This window comes from Myotis brandtii, unplaced genomic scaffold, assembly GCF_000412655.1.
Source record: "Myotis brandtii unplaced genomic scaffold, ASM41265v1 scaffold115, whole genome shotgun sequence".
Lineage (NCBI taxonomy): Eukaryota > Metazoa > Chordata > Mammalia > Chiroptera > Vespertilionidae > Myotis > Myotis brandtii.
In genome coordinates, this window is record NW_005353967.1 from 20,927,201 (window position 1) to 20,946,137 (window position 18,937).

General features: G+C 41.6%; 1 protein-coding gene across 1 annotated transcript in view; it reads left to right on the plus strand.

The window, feature by feature from the left end:
- Positions 1–18,937, plus strand: part of RASGRF2 (Ras protein-specific guanine nucleotide-releasing factor 2) — a 137,866-nt gene that overhangs the window by 14,940 nt on the left and 103,989 nt on the right. Inside the window, exons 4-8 of the mRNA XM_014550194.1 lie at positions 2,537–2,790; positions 4,194–4,273; positions 4,665–4,858; positions 11,982–12,091; positions 12,758–12,876. Of these exons, the coding sequence (XP_014405680.1) occupies positions 2,537–2,790; positions 4,194–4,273; positions 4,665–4,858; positions 11,982–12,091; positions 12,758–12,876 (757 nt within the window). The remainder of the gene's footprint in view (positions 1–2,536; positions 2,791–4,193; positions 4,274–4,664; positions 4,859–11,981; positions 12,092–12,757; positions 12,877–18,937) is intronic.

Sequence of the window (18,937 nt, forward strand, 5' to 3'; positions counted from 1 at the left end):
GAATCTGTGCACCGGGCCTCTAGTCTATAATAATAAAAGCATAATATACTAATTAGACCGGACAGCTGAACGACCTTCCGGACATCATTCTGGATGTCCTTCCGGATGAAGCTGCCGCAGTGGGGGCTTAGATAGAAGTTGTTAGGGGTGATCAGGAAGGCAGGCAGAGGCGGTTAGGGGTGATCAGGCAGGCAGGCAGGTGAGCAGTTAGGAGCCAGCAGTATCAGATTGCAAGAGGGTGCAGGCCAGGCTGAGGGACTCCTCTGCCCCTGTGTACGAATTTTTTTCACTGGGCCTCTAGTTTGTATATAATCTTTGGAGACATCGTATAAACATAAAAAGATGCTCTACATGACTAAGCATCAGATAAATACAAATTAAAACCACAGTTTGCCCTTGCCGGTTTGGCTCAGTGGATAGAGCGTCAGCCTGCGGACTCAAGGGTCCCAGGTTCGATTCCAGTCAAGGGCATGTACCTTGGTTGCGGGTACATCCCCAGTAGGGAGTGTGCAGGAGGCAGCTGATTGATGTTTCTCTCTCATTGATGTTTCTAACTCTCTATCCCTCTCCCTTCCTCTCTGTAAAAAATCAATAAAATATATTTAAAAAACAAAACAAAAAAACCCACAGTTTGATATCACTGCATACCTATTAGTATAGCTACTCTCATGAAAACAAAATAATAACTATTGATGAAGATGTGGAGAAATTGAAACTCTTGTGCACTACTGATAGCATTGTAAATTGATTCAACTGCTATGGGAAACAGTATGGTGGTTCCTCAAAAAATTAAAAATAGAACTACCATATGATCCAGCAATTCTACCTCTGGATTATATCCAAAATAATTAAAAGTAGGATCTTGAAAAGATATAGGCACTCCTATGTTCATTGCAACATTATTTACAGTAGCCAAAAGGTGGAAGCAACCCAATATCCACTGAATGGATAAAAAAAAGTGATACATATGTATAATGGAATATTATTCGGCTTTAAAAAGGAAAGAAATCCTGGCACATATTACAACATGAATGAACCTTGAGGGCATTATACTTAATGAAATAAGCCAGACACAAAAATACAGATAACTATATGACTCCACTTATATGAGGTATCTAAAGTAGCCAAATTCACAGAAACAGGAAGAATGGTGGTTATCAGGACCTAAGGGAAGACTCAAAAGGCAAGTTGTTTAATGAGTATAAAGTTTGTTTTGCAAGATGAAAAAGTCTCAGAGATCTGTTGTGCTACAATGTGAATACAGGATGTAGCAAAATTAGGTTTATAGTTGTGAGTACACGAAATACAGAGTGTGTTCTTATATTATTTAATAATTACTGTATTATTTTCCACATGAACACTACTGAACTACACACTTAAAAATGGCTAAGATGGTAAATTTTATGTTATGCATTTTTTTACTACAATTTAAAATATTTTTTAAAATATCTGATTGCTAAAGAATAAACATTCGTTCTTGAAATGTTAATAACTAACCATGTAATATTATTATACTAGAGGCCTGGTGCATGAATTCGTGCACCAGTGGGGTCCCTCAGCCTGGCCTGTGGGATCGGGCCAAAACTGGCTCTCCGACATCCCCTGAGGGGTCCTGGATTGTGAGAGGGCACAGGCCAAGCTGAGGGACCCCACCGGTGCACAACTGGGGCCGGGGAGGGACACGGGAGGTTGGCCAGCTGGGGAGGGACTGTGGGAGGGCTTCAGGGCATGTCTGGCCCATCTCACTCAGTCTTGATCGGCTGGACCCCAGCAGCAAGCTAACCTACCAGTCAGAGCGTCTGCCCCCTGGTGGTCAGTGCACGTCATAGCAACTGGTCAACTGGTTGACTGTCTGCCCCATGGGTAGTCAATGCACATCATAGTGAGCAGCTGAGCAGCCTTAGCATATCATTAGCATATTATGCTTTGATTGGTTGAATGGCTGACTGGCCAAACAGACACTTAGCATATTAGGCTTTTATTATATAGGAGGATTCTGGTGTCCATTTAGGCAGGCCTAAACACCTTAAGCTTATGGAAGAAATTTGTAAACCTGATAAAATTATTATTTTAAAAATCATTTATATTCTGTTATCTGAAAAAAAGCCTGCCAGTACATATTCTAGGGGTGGGACCATTAGTGCACCAATGAAAGAGCAATGTTTCATATGGCACAGGATGGACACCTTTTACTGACAGACTTAAAAAGCCTGTCTCACAGATCCCTGAGGTCTTGTCTTGTCTTGTCTTGTCTTGTCTTGTCTTGTCTTCTCTTCTCTTCTCTTCTCTTCTCTTCTCTTCTCTTCTCTTCTCTTCTCTTCTCTTCTCTTCTCTTCTCTTCTCTTCTCTTCTCTTCTCTTCTCTTCTCTTCTCTTCTCTTCTCTTCTCTTCTCTTCTCTTCTCTTCTCTTCTCTTCTCTTCTCTTCTCTTCTCTTCTCTTCTCTTCTCTTCTCTTCTCTTCTCTTCTCTTCTCTCCTTCCCTTCCCTTGCCTTCCCTTCCCTTCCCTTCCCTTCCTTTTTCCTTTTTGCTCTATAGGTTCAGAGCTTCATGCGAGGATGGTTGTGTAGAAGGAAATGGAAGACCATCGTGCAGGATTACATCTGTTCTCCTCATGCTGAAAGTATGAGGAAGAGAAACCAGATTGTGTTCACTATGGTCGAGGCTGAGTCAGAGTACGTTCACCAGCTCTACATCCTGGTCAACTGCTTCCTCCGGCCCCTACGAATGGCCGCCAGCTCCAAGAAGCCCCCCATCAGCCACGACGACGTCAGTAGTATTTTCCTCAACAGGTTTGTCTTGGCATAAATCAGTCATGTGAAAAACCCATTTGTATTTCTTAGAATTTTTACTCTACTCGTAAAAAAATAGGTTTCATAAATTCACTTTTATGAGTTTATGATATTGAAAATAAGAAAGCTATTATTTGTGTTTCATTACTAGTCCAATTTGTATATCTTTATCTTGAATCTTGGTATGTAGTTTTCTGTTTTTCTCCTCTATTTGACATATGTTTTCTTATCATTGTGTGGGGATATGTGTATGTTGGGGAAGATCATCTTCCTCACAAAACGAAGGAAATGGAGTGATTAATGGGTCTTTACATATGATTTATACAAAAGTACTCTAGGAAGAGCAAAAACTAACAGAGGGCCTGAGACTTTCTAGTAAATCTATTCACTCAATAAATATTTATAGTATCTTTACTGCTGAGGATTCCTCAGTGAACAAAGCAAAAAAAAAAAAAAAAATCCCTGCCTTCATGGAACTTAAGTTTTGATGAAGGAAGACAGATAATGAATAGTGATTAAGTGAACTATGTAGTCTATCATGTGGTGATGAGTTCTGTAGAAAAATGAAGAAGCAAAGGAGAGCCCTAGCCGGTTTGGCTCAGTGGATAGAGCGTCAGCCTGCGAACTGAAAGGTCCCAGGTTCAATTCTGGTCAAGGGCACATGCCCGGGTTGTGGGCTCGAACCCCAGTGGGGGACTTGCAGGAGGCAGCCAATCCATAATTCTCTCTCATCATGGATGTTTCTATCTCTCTCTCTCCCTCCCTCTTCCTTCCTCTCTGAAATCAATAAAAAATGTATTTAAAAAAAAGAAGCAAAGGAGATAAGGGGGGAAGGAAAGTGCTTAGGTGTTTCACTTAAAATTTTAGTTATTTGTTTTTGAGTAGATAATACAAGTTCACAAGTCAAAACAACATGAAAACATCAAGCAACAGTTAGAAATCTCATTTTTACCCTGCCTTCGCCCACCCCATTCCCCCACTTTCTGTATGTAATCATTTAAATTAATTTCTTATATATACTTCCAGTGTTTATTAATGTAGATGAAATCAAATATGGATTTTGAGTCTTACTTTGCCTCTTCTTACACAAAAGGCAATGTATTTTTTATATAGATTTTTCTTTCATGTATCAATATATCCTGGACATCTTTCCATATTGATATCTAAAGACCAGTCTATTTTTTAAAAAATTGCTACATTGTATTATATTATGTGAATGTGCCATAGTTGTGTGTGTGTGTGTGTGTGTGTGTGTGTGTGTGTATGTGTATAATGAGAAGAAGTCTGATAACATGTGATTAAAAGCTAGGCTTTGCTGTTGTGAGGAAGGAGGGAGATTTTCCCACATTGGGTGGCAATGGCTCTACTCAAGACTAAATTATATTCTTTTTGCATTTTTATAGTGAAACAATCATGTTTCTTCATGAAATATTTCATCAAGGACTGAAGGCAAGGTTAGCAAACTGGCCTACTTTAATTTTAGGTAAGTGCATGCTTTGGTTTCTCTTACTCTGGCTATAATTAGAGTAAAATAATTTCAACATTATTCAGCTGAAGCTGTTGAATTTTCCCACTGATCTGTGAGCTGCTTTAGCTATTGGGAATTTATCTCATTGGCCTTTGGGCCCTGCCCTACTATTTACCTTTCCCCTGGCCTGTCATGGTCATTCTGGGCTAGAGTCAGGCTCTGCCCTGGAGAGCACTCTGTCAGATCAGTTATTCAGGCATCTGGACTGGTCCCCATGTATGTGTGACACCTGGGACTGGGAGGAGCCACTCCCTGCCACTCCCATTGAGTGAACACAGTCTCTCTCCACTACCTTAGATAATTTACTGAGCACCAAAAGAAACTGCCATTTTACTTCTTCTTTCAGCTGATCTGTTTGATATCTTGCTCCCCATGCTGAACATTTATCAAGAATTTGTGCGTAACCACCAGTACAGCCTCCAAGTGCTTGCCAATTGTAAGCAAAACAGAGATTTTGACAAACTCTTGAAACAGTATGAAGCCAACCCTGCCTGTGAAGGGAGGATGCTAGAAACGTTCTTGACCTATCCGATGTTTCAGGTGAGTCCTCTGGGATGCATTTTATGAGTCACTAGTTCCAGCTCAATGTTCCTCATGACCAGAGGGAGATGTGCAAGGATCCCCTGTGAAGAATTATAACACACATGCATCACCTCTCATCTTGATCTTGACCTTGAGATAATCAAATTTATGCCTCACATTCTCTCTGCCTAATATAAATAAGAAAGCCAGGCATTTTTGAGACAATTACATAAAAAATGATTTTTTTTGAAAAGCAGCACAATGTTCTCTTTATAGAAAGATTCCACGCAGACCTCTTCCATGAAGTCTCCTCCTCCAGCATGTTTAAAAATATTATTAGGGTTACAGAAATAGGATGCTGTGCAAATGTTCCAGGGTATGCTGGTTGCATAAAAGGTTCCTGAGAAGTTGAGTGGACTAGTGGGAAAGTCTTGTGTTCCTGGCCATCCTCCCCACCCTGCTGGGATTGCTGTTGAGTCCCCCTTGGCTGGAGCTCTGGAGAGCAAAAGGAGGACCTCCCGGGTGACAGAGGCTGTGGAGACTTAGGAGCCAGAGGCATTAGCTGGACCGGGGACTCTTGGCCCCTCTCGGGCTGCTGCAGGAGGCTGGGGCTTGTCATGACATTCACTTTGTGGGAGTAGAGCAACCCAAGGGATCAAGTACACTTGTGTTCTTTCCTATATCTTGGGCTTTACCATTAAGAGCCCTTGAGTGAGAATTGCAGAAGCCAAAATGTGAACTGAAAGGTGACAGAGGCATTAGCTGGACCGGGGACTCTTGGCCCCTCTCGGGCTGCTGCAGGAGGCTGGGGCTTGTCATGACATTCACTTTGTGGGAGTAGAGCAACCCAAGGGATCAAGTACACTTGTGTTCTTTCCTATATCTTGGGCTTTACCATTAAGAGCCCTTGAGTGAGAATTGCAGAAGCCAAAATGTGAACTGAATTGCCTGTTCTCTTGAAAAGTGTTGATGCTGTTCTTTTGGAAAGGCATCGAGTGTTCCGATGTGGAATTTATGGGGCTTCTGGCCAGCCCTCTAAATTGTCATGTGGTAAACCGAATCCCCGAATCATGTGTGTTAGGGTTTCTGTGGGGAGCTTTGTCCCCCTCAACGCTGACCCCAGTGGATCATTTTCTAGCCTCAGAAAGAAATGTTGGCCTGGTTTGTAATGGTTTGTCTTACAGTTTGTCAAACCTGCTTGAAATCCTGGAAATTACTATAGAAGTTTATAAAATCTCTATAAAAACAAAAAGGATGCATTTGAAATAACTTAAGTATAGTGGAACTTCGTAATGTTATTATGTTTTTTCATGGAACTGAATTGTTTGAACTCTTTGCCTCTCTGAGGAAATATTTCACAAGGAAAACTTCAAAGAAAAAAAGATTTCTTTTCTGGTAACCTTATACAAAATTGTAATTTAAGATTTATTTACAGTGAAACAAAGTTTGCATAATGCAATGTTCTTCTGAGATTCTATTTGAATTTTTGGCAGTTGCCTCTAGGTTATGATTAAAATACCCTAAGTTGCCGAAACCGGTTTGGCTCAGTGGATAGAGCGTCGGCCTGTGGACTGAAAAGTCCCAGGTTCGATTCCGGTCAGGGGCATGTACCTTGGTTTCGGGCACATCCCCAGTAGGGAGTGTGCAGGAGGCAGCTGATCGATGTTTCTAGCTCTCTATCTCTCTCCCTTCCTCTCTGTAAAAAATCAATAAAATGTGTTTGAAAAAAAAAAGTTTAAAATAAATAAATAAATAAAATACCCTAAGTTGATTCTGTTCAGCAATCCCAACTCAGGTGAATATACAAAGGTAGAGTGTGAAAGACACATGGAACATTCAGAGAGGTTCCCAGCTCCTTCCCCACCGATGTCTTTCCAATTGCTACTTAACTCCCCCTGGTGAAGCTCCCTCAATGTTTTAAAATGGCAGACTGCACTTGCACTTTAGGTGGCATGTCCAAAAGTTGAATGTAGGGCCTTGGAAAGGCCTGTGGATTTCTTAAAAATGCTGTGATACTCTTCCACCTCCTCCCCCTCCCTCCCCATGGAGCTTAAGCCCAATAACAATGACTGGGCATTTTGATTGACCCCAAGGACTTCCCATAATACAGACAAGGACCATTGGACTGGGAATCTTTGGGAGACCGGGATGTCTTGCTCACCCTTTAGTCATAGCTTTGGGGAAAATAATGGAACCAATCTAAACCTCCATTTCTAGATCTCAAAATTGAGGCAGCTGAGCTGTGGTTATCTCCCGGGCACTAGCTCTCTGACTCTGTGATACTATTCACATTAGACTGGGTCTGAAAGTTTGGTTGGGTAACTACATGGTGGTGTTAGTTTACCAGTGGTTGGCAAACTCATTAGTCAACAGAGCCAAATATCACCAGTACCATGATTGAAATTTCTTTTGAGAGCCAAATTTTTTAAATTTAAACTATATAGGTAGGTACATTGTTATTAACTTAATTAGGGTACTCCCTCCTAAGGCTTAGGAAGAGCCACACTCAAGGGGCCAAAGAGCCTCATGTGGCTCGAGAGCCGCCGTTTGCCGACCACGGGTCTAGGCCCTAACCCTCTCTGCCTCTGCCAAGGCTGGTGGCCCCAAACCCTAGAATTTGACTGAAGGGTCAGATGTTGAGATTCTCTGGCTTCGTCCAGACCAGGGTAACCAAGAGCCTCAGCTGATGAGAGCCATTGCTTGCTCTGGGAGAAACCTCAGATTTAAAGAATTTGGCCAGAACTGGTCCAACTGCAAGAAATGGGCAAATTGAAAGAGCACAGAATTGTGCTCTTTATTTATTTGCTTCCTCATAACTATTTTGCTTCCTTAGAACTATTTTGAATAGACCAAGAGGGAAAATCATCAGAATTTGCTGCCCAAGGGCCTCATCCTCATTGATGTCTCTCCTCGGTCTTGTTCATTTGGTGTCTCTCCCTCCTACTGTCTCTCTGAAGTAATACATGGAACACTCGGGGGTGGGTTGCTCTTTCTGGAAGTTTAGAGGTTTTTATTGCTAGGTCCATGTCCATTCTACTCTTCCTGTTCTCTTTTGGTCCTTTCATAATGAGGTGGAATAGTCATGAGGCACTTGCTCTCTCAGATGGTTGAGGCACATCTATGTCCCTCTGCATACATTGTATTAGCAGTGGTGCTTCTGCCTTGCTCTGGTGTAGGCTGGACACCTTGGGATGAGGGTGGCACATTTCAGTTTTTGCTGTATAGCAACAATGGAAGGGATGAGCCTAGTTCATACCTCCAGATTTTTTTTTTCGAGCATGTATATGGGGACAGAGGTTGGTGTGGAGCAGAGAAAGGGGGGAGGTGATTGGCAACTTTTAGCCTGTGTATGTGTAGAAAAGTATTATATTCTCCCTCTTTCTGGGCCCCTTGTCCAGTAAGTCAATTGCTGCTGTTAATGAACTATGTTGAATTATGGAAACATGGAGGAATTGTAGAATTTGGATGATACAGTGAATATATCCTCAATTGAACTACCAGATAAGCAAATCCAAATGTTGCCAAGAAATTTGTTATGAAAGACAATGTAGTGATTAACATAATTTTTATTTTGCAAAGAAGGTGGCTTGTCTGGAACTGTTTAAATTGGCCTCAGCTGCTCATAAATCCATAGGTAAGCTGATCATGAATTCATCATGATGAGACCAGCACCGTTAGATGTGCACCAGAAAGTAGCCACCCGTTTATGGTTATTGGAGAACAAACTAATGAATGTCTATAAAGTGACAAGTATTGTTCCATAATTGAAAGTGGAATGATGATTCATCTGGATCAGTGATTTCAACTGGTGTGCCTCAAGAATTTTTAAAAGGTGCAGTACCTGACTAATTTAGTCAGGAGCACTTGACCTCTTTTCCCTTAGATTGTCAAATTTAAAAAATGACAACAGCTAACACAACAATAGCTATCCGGTGTGAATGAATCAAAATTTATATCTATATATTTTTTGTCAGATCGGCAAAAAATATAATAATTTTTTTGGTGTGTCACAGAATTTTAGTAATTAGTTTATGTGTGCTATGAGATGAAAAAGGTTGAAAACCACCGACCTAGACAGTACTTTCTGTGATTCTTAGGTTTTGGGGGGAACAGATTTATAATCAGCACTTGACTATACAGATAAGCTCTTTGGGGAGCCGTCTACTTCTCTGTAGAATGTTCTTTGCTCACTTCTTGGCAGTTTCAGGCATGTTTGTTCCTTCACTTTCTCGTGGAAAAGGCCAGTTACTAAATTTCAAATCTATTCTCTTGAACCTTAGCCAGGGAGCTCTCTAAAATAGATTGAATTAATGGGGGAGGATCATGGAGGTATTGACTAAACTCAGTTTTGTGGGGTTTCATGTACTATAAGTAGCCAGGCTCTCCCACTCCTGCCCTCTTTGTTATGAAAAACTGAGTACCTTAGCTGGTGATTGCCTTGATTTTCTTGTGGACTACTAACTTAGAGGAAAACTTTGATCAATCATGGGATTAAGCGAAAGGGGTATTTGAAAGTATACTTATCCCAGGATCTTCACCAGGGTCACAGCCCTATAGGCTGTCTCGGTGAGAGGTCTATGGGGTGGGAGGCAGCAAGCCTTCAGAGGGAAGGGTCTGCTGTTCCCCACCTCCTGTGACTAGGGAGTCGGTAGCATTGCCGAAACCTTGACTTGATGACATTCCCTAGGATGTGCTCCCGAGTAGGAGCTGCAGATTGATGTCTGTGTTGATGGTGCTGCCCTCTGTGCTTCACACATAAATGTGGGCATCCAGTACATATTAGTAAATTACCCAGTGAAGGCCACTGCTGCCAAGAGAGCAAAAGCAGAGCTGTGGACAGACTCACCAACACCATGTCAGGTCAGAATGCAAGCAGCTACCCACGGAGCCCTGGGAAACTTTCACTTTCTTCATTCTCAGAGGCGCTTTCAGGGGTTGAGTGAGACCCCAGTCCTGGAGCAGACTTACTGGGCGAGTGCACTGGTCAGAGCTGGGCTCATGGCTGGCTCTGCCATTTACTGTGAGGCCACATTGGGCAAATTACTGACCCTTCTACACTTAGTTTCCTTATGTGTAAAATGGGAAGGAATCTTATGTTGTTGGAGGATTATACGCACATGTAAACCTCGAGCACCTGATCTGACCCACAGTGATCAGTGTTATGGTAGCTATTGTTCATGTATGTTATTAAGATTAAACCCACTGCCCCTGATTTCTAACAAATTTTAGTTTCTAAGCCAGTAAAATTTAAATATGTTGAATCACTGAAATTTGAGTTAAATCTCTGCTATAGTCTATTAAAACCTTCAGAGGGTTGGTGGAGTTTCTTCTGCCTTTGGCAGAATGTGGGTAGTCTGTTTATAAACAAAAGTACAAATAAGTAACCTCATTAAACAATACTTTTTACTGCTAGAAGGAGGATCAGAATATAACAAGGGTGAACATATCTTCTCCCAAATTTTAATTCTTTTTTAATAAATATTGATTTTTAGAGAGAGAGGAAGGGGGGAGAGAGGGAAGTAAAGAGAGAAGGGGACATTGATGTGTGAGAGCTGAACATCGATTGGCTGCCTCCTGCACTCCCTCTACCTGGGATAGAGCCTGTAACCCGGGCATGTGCCCTGACCAGGAATCAAACCGGCAACCTTTTGGTGCATGGGACAATCCCCAACCAACTGAGCCACACTGGCCAAGGCCCAAGTTTCAATTCTTAAAGAGAATGTTACAGTAGGATTGTCAATTTTTTTTTTCATAGTAGGGGACTTTAATACACCACTGACATCACTGGATAAATCCTCTAGACAAAAAATTGGCAAAGAAACAGCAATCCTAATTGACTAGATCAGATGGACTTAATTGACATCTTCAGAACATTTCACCCCAAGGCCACAAAATATACATTCTTCTCAAGTGCTCATGGGACATATTCAAAAATAGACCACATATTGGGTCACAAACAAAGTCTACCCAAATTCAAGAAGTTTGAAATCATACCAAGCATCTTCTCAGACCACAATGGCATAATATTAGAAATAAACTACAATAAAAAAAACCCAAGGATGTGAGGGCGATCTGGCTGCGACATCTGTCACCCCATTGATCGCCAGGGTTGATTAGGCTGATCTGGCTGGCTAGGCGGGTGTCCCCCTCCTCCCTCACCGATCCATGTGCGTCCCTCCCGAAGCTGCGAGCTCGGTCGAAGAGGACGCCCTTCCCCCCCTAGGAGAGGACCGGTCTTCGGTCAAGGGTATACGAGTAGCTGCGCTCCCCTGCTAGAACCTCCAAACAAGCTCTCAAGGTCCATTTGTAGGAGAACGTAGGGTAGTCAAACTCCCAAGACTCCAGACACATCCAAATGAGGCGCTGCACGTGGCAGTCTGCCTTCCTTTAAAAAAAAAAAAAAACCCAAAATACTCAAACACTTGGAAGCTGAATAGCATGTTATTAAATATTGATTGGGGTACCAATGTGCTGGGGTCCAACCCCAGCAGGTCCAGGGATCCCAAAGGTGTGGACGGAGTCGGCGAAGAAGGAATGACACGGAGACAGCGTTCAGTTGATCAGCAGCCTAGCCAGGATCTCTAGCCAGGATCTCCAGCCAAGTTCTGGTCAGGATCTCCAGCGAAGTTCTGGTCAGGATTGTCAATTTTTTTAAAAAAAAAATTATAAACAGACAAATATATATAACATACAGACTCTAGTGACTTGATGATAACTATATCTATTTCCCTATGAACCAATTTTCAAAAATTATGATTAAGAAATATATGATTATATTAAAAAATCAAAAGAAACAATTATTTCTTTGTAACAATATTACTCTTTTCATGTGTTCCTGGGGAATTTGCACATGTGTGTACTAGTATGTGTGTGTGTGTGTGTGATGTTTGAAATGTAGTTTATTTTAAACGTTTTAAAATATATTTCTTTTTTCTTCTTTATTGATTAAGGTATTACATATGTATCATTCTCTCCCCTTTGCCCCCACTCCCACACTCATGTATTTCTTAAAAAAATGTTTGAAAAACAATTACAACCATAAGAGATGAGACGAGCTTCTTGGAAGTGATGAGGCACAGAAGAGAATGTCCCGGTTACTGATCCTCGCCTCATGCTCACACTGGCCTGTGTTTGCATTTAGATCCCCAGGTATATCATCACCATTCATGAACTGCTCGCTCATACACCCCATGAGCATGTGGAGAGGAAGAGTCTGGAATTTGCAAAATCAAAACTAGAGGACCTGTCCAGGTACGCAGAGAACTTACAATAGCAGCCTGTTATGGGAAAGCAGCAAGTCAGTGTTTTGTGGAAACCTAATTGTATGCCTAGGGAACAAGAGGCAAGACACAATCCAGCTTCTCAGATTCACTGAAAGTTTAATGATAGCTCTTGAGAGCAGGTGTACTTTGGTTTAAGGTGGAGAATGTTCACCTTTCAGCATAAAAGAAAAATGACTTTTTGTTGCATTTTTGTATTCATATTTGCCAGGAAGCTGGAGCATGCATATCTTGGATTTATCAGTAGCTTTTCAATGTTTCAGACAATTGTTTATATCTGTGTTCCTTTAGCTTATCTGGGATAAATGGTATAAAGCCTCTCATTTACTCTGCCTCTAAGAAATGGCACTCTGATTTCAATCTTCACTAAAAGCTTTTCAGAAAATAACATGTTGCTTTCCTGTTGCATTTACCAGCGGCATTCCCAGGGAACTCACGATCACTGACCCGCTGATCTGTAGAGTCATGGTGTACATTGGCCTTGCTTTGGGTCATGGCCTGTTGAGGTCCGACGTCCAGTCTGCTTCCCTCACAGCCCCACTTACACTGATACAAGTTCCCAGGTGGGGCTCTTTGTTCACCGGCCAGGGCAATACAAAGATCTCTGACAGTGACCTTTCTGTGTCCTGGCCGACAGGATAATGCACGATGAAGTGAGTGACACTGAAAACATAAGGAAGAACCTTGCCATAGAAAGAATGATCGTGGAGGGCTGTGATATTTTGCTGGACACCAGCCAAACTTTCATCCGCCAAGGTAAGTCCTCATGCCGCGCACCCACCATCTGAGTGATCTCTGCGTTTGTCACATGATCAGACCCAGGAAAGCATTTGGGAGCAGGCTTGGTGTAGCTGTGTGATTCATGCGGTTCGTGCAGGATATCCCCACGGTCTTGAGGGAGGCTCTGGTCAAGGCCCACCTTCGTGCTGTCTCTTTTCAGGGGCCACGAAAAACAGCAACACAATCATAGTACAGCAGGAGTGGCACAGCCCCTTACGTTCTGACCGGACTCTCCTCCTCAGTGGGCCAGACGTTCTCTGCAGCTCCAGTGAGGACAGACCCGTCTGGCCGATGGGAGTGTCAGTGCCAGGTGGTGACGACATCCAGGCAGAGGCCCGAGAGAAGCTTGCGTTACTTAAAGCCCTCTCATGTGGCAGTGGGGACAATGTCCGAAGTGAAAACAGCTGTCTCCTGTTCCCATTTTTCATCAGCACTTCTGGAGGCCCCGCATGATATGTTCGAGTCAGCTGGTGGCTCCAGTTACCATGAAATGTCACGCTGACCCCTGCCAACCTTTGGAAGTGGTGAAGGCATCTTGTTTGTGAGGTGTGCTTTGGTAGCATCACCCCGTAAATTGAGCTTTTGAAGAGTTCAAGGTATTTGTGCTGGAAACTATGGAGAAAGAAGAGCCTAACGGTGCACATCTCTCCGCGGCTCTCACAAAGTGCAGACAGTAAACCACATCCCAGATTATTTCTAAGTGCTGAGGCGTCCCGGGGGAGGGGAACATGCCTCATGGGATTGATGTGAGACAGTGTATTGTACACATGTATCATTTTGAACCTGGTGAGGAGCGGCACGGAAATTTGGGACTAGCCTTTAACCTGATTTCTGTTTACACTATGCCAATATTGTTTGAAGATAATTTGCATTTCTGTTGCGCACCAAAATGTGCTGCTTAAAATATTGTTTACCTCATCAAACCAAACATGTGTGCCGTGCACATTGATTTTTGCACAGAATACTTCAAAAACGTAATGCATGCTGTTCTACTTTCCATTATTTATTTACAAAGAGAGAAATCACACAGATGTTAAAGTTTGGAAGTATATTGTAGGAAATGATACCTTTTCTCATTTTTGGCTTTCGCTATTAATTTAAAAAATAACAATAGTGGAGTATAATGCTAACAACACCAGGCCTTCTGAATTTCCCCTCTGTTCCTCTGCACAGACTGTGTCCCATGTTGGCTCCTGCCTTCCCGGCACTTCCCTGCCTCTGTGCCCTTAGTGTGTTGTCCGCCAGCCTGGCGACCAGGAATGCCCTCACCCATCTCTTTCGTGCCTCTTAACGGTCTACTTGTCCTGCCAGGCTTAGGTCAGACACATCTAAGTAGCCTTTTTAACATTTCTGCTTCTTCTCGTCCCCTCCCATGCAGTTAGAATGAATTTACCTTCCTCATCGTTTCCAAGGCCCTTTGCTCCCTGTGCATGTATTTCAGGCTCTTGTGTATTATAAGTCCATGTTTGCATGCCTGTCTCTCCCAGTAATTATAATTCTGAAGGGCAATGTCTGTGAATTCTCTCTTGCCTGGTACAGTGCTTTCCATGATACCTGGAAGATGGGCATGGGATTAAACTGAATCGCTTGTTCAATTGCAGCTTGGGTTGTAAGGTGTCTTCTTTTGTATTTTTCTTGTGTTCAGAGTTTACTGACAAATACTAATTGACTTGAGCTTTATAATGGAAACAGGAGTTTCTCTAACTGTTATTTCTCTAATTTGTGAAAGGACTTTTGATTGCAAAGGATGATTATACATAACCATTTGGTATATTTCTACAAACTTAGACAATTTTTATCTAAGTTTGTAAAAAACATCTATAATGAAAACTGCCCGAAGGTTAAATATATTGAATAAATCATTTTATTTTCATGGTACCTGGAAGAAAATCAATCATGAGCCACCTGTCCCTTTGACTCAAGTCCAGATGTTATTTATCGACTGTTCTGTATTACACATTTAAGGAGCTCCTGCCAGCTATTAATATATCTGATATTATTATTGTGTTGATGTTGATTCAATGATTTCAGCAGTATTTTTCTGTATTGTTTGGTTTGGTTTGTCTGTTCAGGAATTATCCAATAAAGGTGGTTTTAAAAAGTCAGACCTTAATCTGAAAGTAGGAAGTAATTGAATTACAGATAGTTTGGAAAGTTTGCATTGTTTTGCTTTGGTTGTATCTATTACCACTTTTACTAAATACCCTTAGCAGGCTTTAAAATACATTGAGGTGGGTTTTTAAAAAATTCTTTTAAACTTTGAGAAATTCTATTTTCTATGAAATGGACTACAATTTATCTCTAATTGTGTGTTAGTATTTGTGTTATTTACTGTTAAGGATGCTATAAGGTCTATTTCAGTGTGGTATGTATGTGCATGTGTGTGTGCAAATGCACATGTGCACAGTTTCAATCTTAAATGACTTTTTTTTTTTTTGAGGACTAGAAAAAATAAATCATCTAGATTCTCTGAAAGGCCTCTTCAGAATAAGGGCATTAGCTAATCTTAAATGTCAGTCATGAGAATTTAGTAATTGAAATAACAGAAGTTTTATTATAAACTAGAGGCTCAGTGCATGACATTCGTGCACTGGGGGGGGGGGCCCCCTCAGCCTGGCCTGCGCCCTCTTGCAGTCAGGGAGCCCTTAAGGGATGCCTTACTTAGGGAGCGGGCCTACGCCAGCAGTCAAACATCCTTAGCGCTGCCACAGAGGCAGGAGAGGCTCCCGCCACCACCGCTGCGCTCACCAGCCGTCAGCCCGGCTTCTGGTTGAGTGTCTGCCCCCTGGTGGTCAGTGCACATCATGGTGACTGGTCATTCTGTTGTTCAGTCAATTTGCATATTACCCTTTTATTATTACAAATTGATCCCAATTATTAGATAGTTAATGAATAGGATGCAAAATGTATCATAGCAGTGGTCTGACATTGTCATTCATTTTCCAAAATCTGTTCAAAGTTTGTTCAACAAATAAATGTTTAAGTATCTGAGACAATAATAGGAAGATAATATAGCCATGTCACTGAAGGTCAAATGCTGTCTTCTCCATTTTTTGCTGTATGATATTGGGCAATTTAATTAATCTCTCTTTGCCTCAGTTACATCTCCTTAAGTTGTTTATCTTTTAGGGTTCTCCTGAAGGTTAAAGGAGCTAATGCTCACAAAAGCACATAAACTAGTGCCTGTGAGATTATGATATAAACTTTAAAAACCAAGATCCAGCCCTGGGTTGTGTTGCTAAGTGGTTAGAATATCTGCCTGTACACCGAAGAGTCTTAAGTTCAATTCCCAGTGAAGGGTATGTACCTGGGTTGCAGGTTCAATTCCCAGCTCTGGTCAGGGCGCATGCAGGAGGCAACCAATTGATGTGTCTCACATTGATGTTTCTCTCTCTCTCTCTCTCTCTCTCTCTCTCTCTCTCTTCTCCCACCCTCCTTTCCGCTATCTCTAAAAATCAATGGAGCCCTAGCCGGTTTGGCTCAGTGGATAGAGCATCGGCCTGCAAACTAAAGGGTCCTGGGTTCAATTCCGGTCAAGGGCACATGCCTAGTTTGTGGACTCGATCCCCAGTAGGAGGCATGCAGGAGGCAGCCGATCAATGCTTCTCTCTCATCATTGATGTTTCTATCTCTCTCTCCCTCTCCCTTCTTCTCTGAAATCAATAAAAAAATATATTTTTAAAAATCAATGGAAAAAATATCCTCGAGTGAGGATTAGCAAAAACCCCACACCAAGATCCAAGTGTTAGAATGAGTTTCTATTTTTGATAACGTAAAATATATATGAAATTTAGTAAAAGATCAAGCCACTCCAAATTGACATTTTGTAAAGAACCCATTATGCAGATTCAACATTGTCTTGTAGAAATGTGAATCAAGAAAATTAAATAAAGGAGACTGAATTCAGAGCGAAATGCACTGAGAATGAGCCATGGGCTTCTCTGGTACCTTGAGCATTCCCACACTCAGAATCATGTACTTTCAGTGTTCTTTGAAATTGTAACATGGGGTCTAGCAATACTTATATCTTCTCAAATGTCTAACCCAATAACCTGGAAATTGCTCTTCATTCTTTTTCACTACTGAGTGGAATTAAGATTAATGGCATTATATCATCAAAGAGACAAGAGATAAAAAATGCTAGTGTGAACATGGAGAAAAGGGAGCCCTTGTGTGCTATTGGTGGGATTGTAATTTGGTGCAGCCACTATGGAAAACAGTATGGCGGTTCCCCCCCAAATTAAAAATAGAACTACCATATGATCCAGCAATTCCACCCATGGGAAAGTTGGAACTTACTGCCTTTCCCCATCCATTCCCTTTCCGGATTTCAGTTTTACGATGCTGAATCCACTGCTGTGTCCTGGCCATGCCACCCTGAGAAGCTAAACACTGAGAGCTGTTTCGCCTCTCAGGCCTCAGTTTCCCTTTCTGTAAAATGATGGGAGACCCAGGTCCTCTGAAAGATCTCCTCTGGCTTTGCTTCCACCCTGTCAGTCCCATGAGTGCAATCCCTCTGCTGCAACTACTTGCTCATGTACTTCTCTAAGCGTTCTACCTTGAGCTTTTCCCATCCTTTACGCTTCAAATTTAATTACTGCCTTTGTTCTTTGCCAGTTTGCTCCCACCTTTGCCACCTCTCTCATTCACTCCCCTCTTGCCTGCTCCCTTCAATGGAATCAAGCCTTCTCCCACCCTCTGCTCCCCAGTCCCATGCCCTCCCCAGGATGGTTTCCATGCTATTTTGAGGCCCCAATAGCTGCCTACTCTCTCTGTCAAGCAGCCTCACCTAACACTCACCTAAACAGATGGAATCTGGGCATGGAAGCTTTGAGCCCTTTACCACCTGCACACCTTTAGATCTTTATTAAAAAGTAGATGCTATTTGGAATATTTATATGTTAATGTGAACGTTTTGTGACTCACAGCATAGTTTTACAATTTTGTATCTTTGAAGAATTTACTGCTTTTCTGTTCACTTTATTCTGTGCTCATTAAAAAAATACCATGGAACCTAAAAAATGTATGGAAAAGAAAATAGGGCTGCCTGCAACCTCACCTCTTAGAGATGACCCACTGTTAATATTTAAGGGGTCAGGATGCATTGAATGGTTCTCAAGAGGCTGATCTGAGCCTCTCTAAGGCTGCATTTTGAGTAAATGGTAGATTAAACCAATCGTAGAAATAATACTGGCTCAGGCCATTTCAGAAGTCAGAGGCAAGGTATTTGCACAAATCTTAGTATTTTGGGGTTTCATATTTAATTTATGTTGGAATTTTATTTGTGGGGAGAGGGAGGTCATTATTAGGGTGAAATTATATAAAGTCTATGCAGAGCTTCTCACATGGATGGAAGATAGTTTTACTCACAAGAATGCCCTGGGTATAGACTTTATGTGGTTTATTTTCCATTTAGATTCCACAAAGAATTTTTGTTGCACAGTTCAAATGTAACCTGAAGGTGAAGGGATTAAGCAAGCAACAAACAAACAAATAAACAAAGAAAAAAACACCAAAAGAAAACCAAAACTCATAGATACAGACAACAGCATGGTGATTTCCAGAAGGGAGAGGGCTGGGGGGAGGTAGACAAGGGTACAGGGGGGATAAATTATGATGGAAGGAGACTTGACTTTGGGTGGTAAATATACAATGCAATATACAGATGATGTTTTATAGAATTGTACACCTAAAACCTATATACTTTTATTAAGCAATGTCACTCAATAAATTTAAATAAAAATAAAATAAAGTAAATAAAAATAAATATAACCTGAAATAGCTGTCCTTTAAAAATAGTCCTTAAGTTAACTAGATTGTGTTAAATTGAATAATTTGTATATTGTTATAATATACACGTATTGCATATTCTATTTTTTAAATACTATGTAAATTCTATCAATATACTATTTATCTTCCTTCAGTGCTTCAGGAAGAATAACTTCCTTATGCTTTTTACTATGTTATTTTAGTACCATACTAGAGGCCCAGTGCACAAATTCGTGCATGGGTGGGGTCTGGCCAGCCTTGCCCCAAT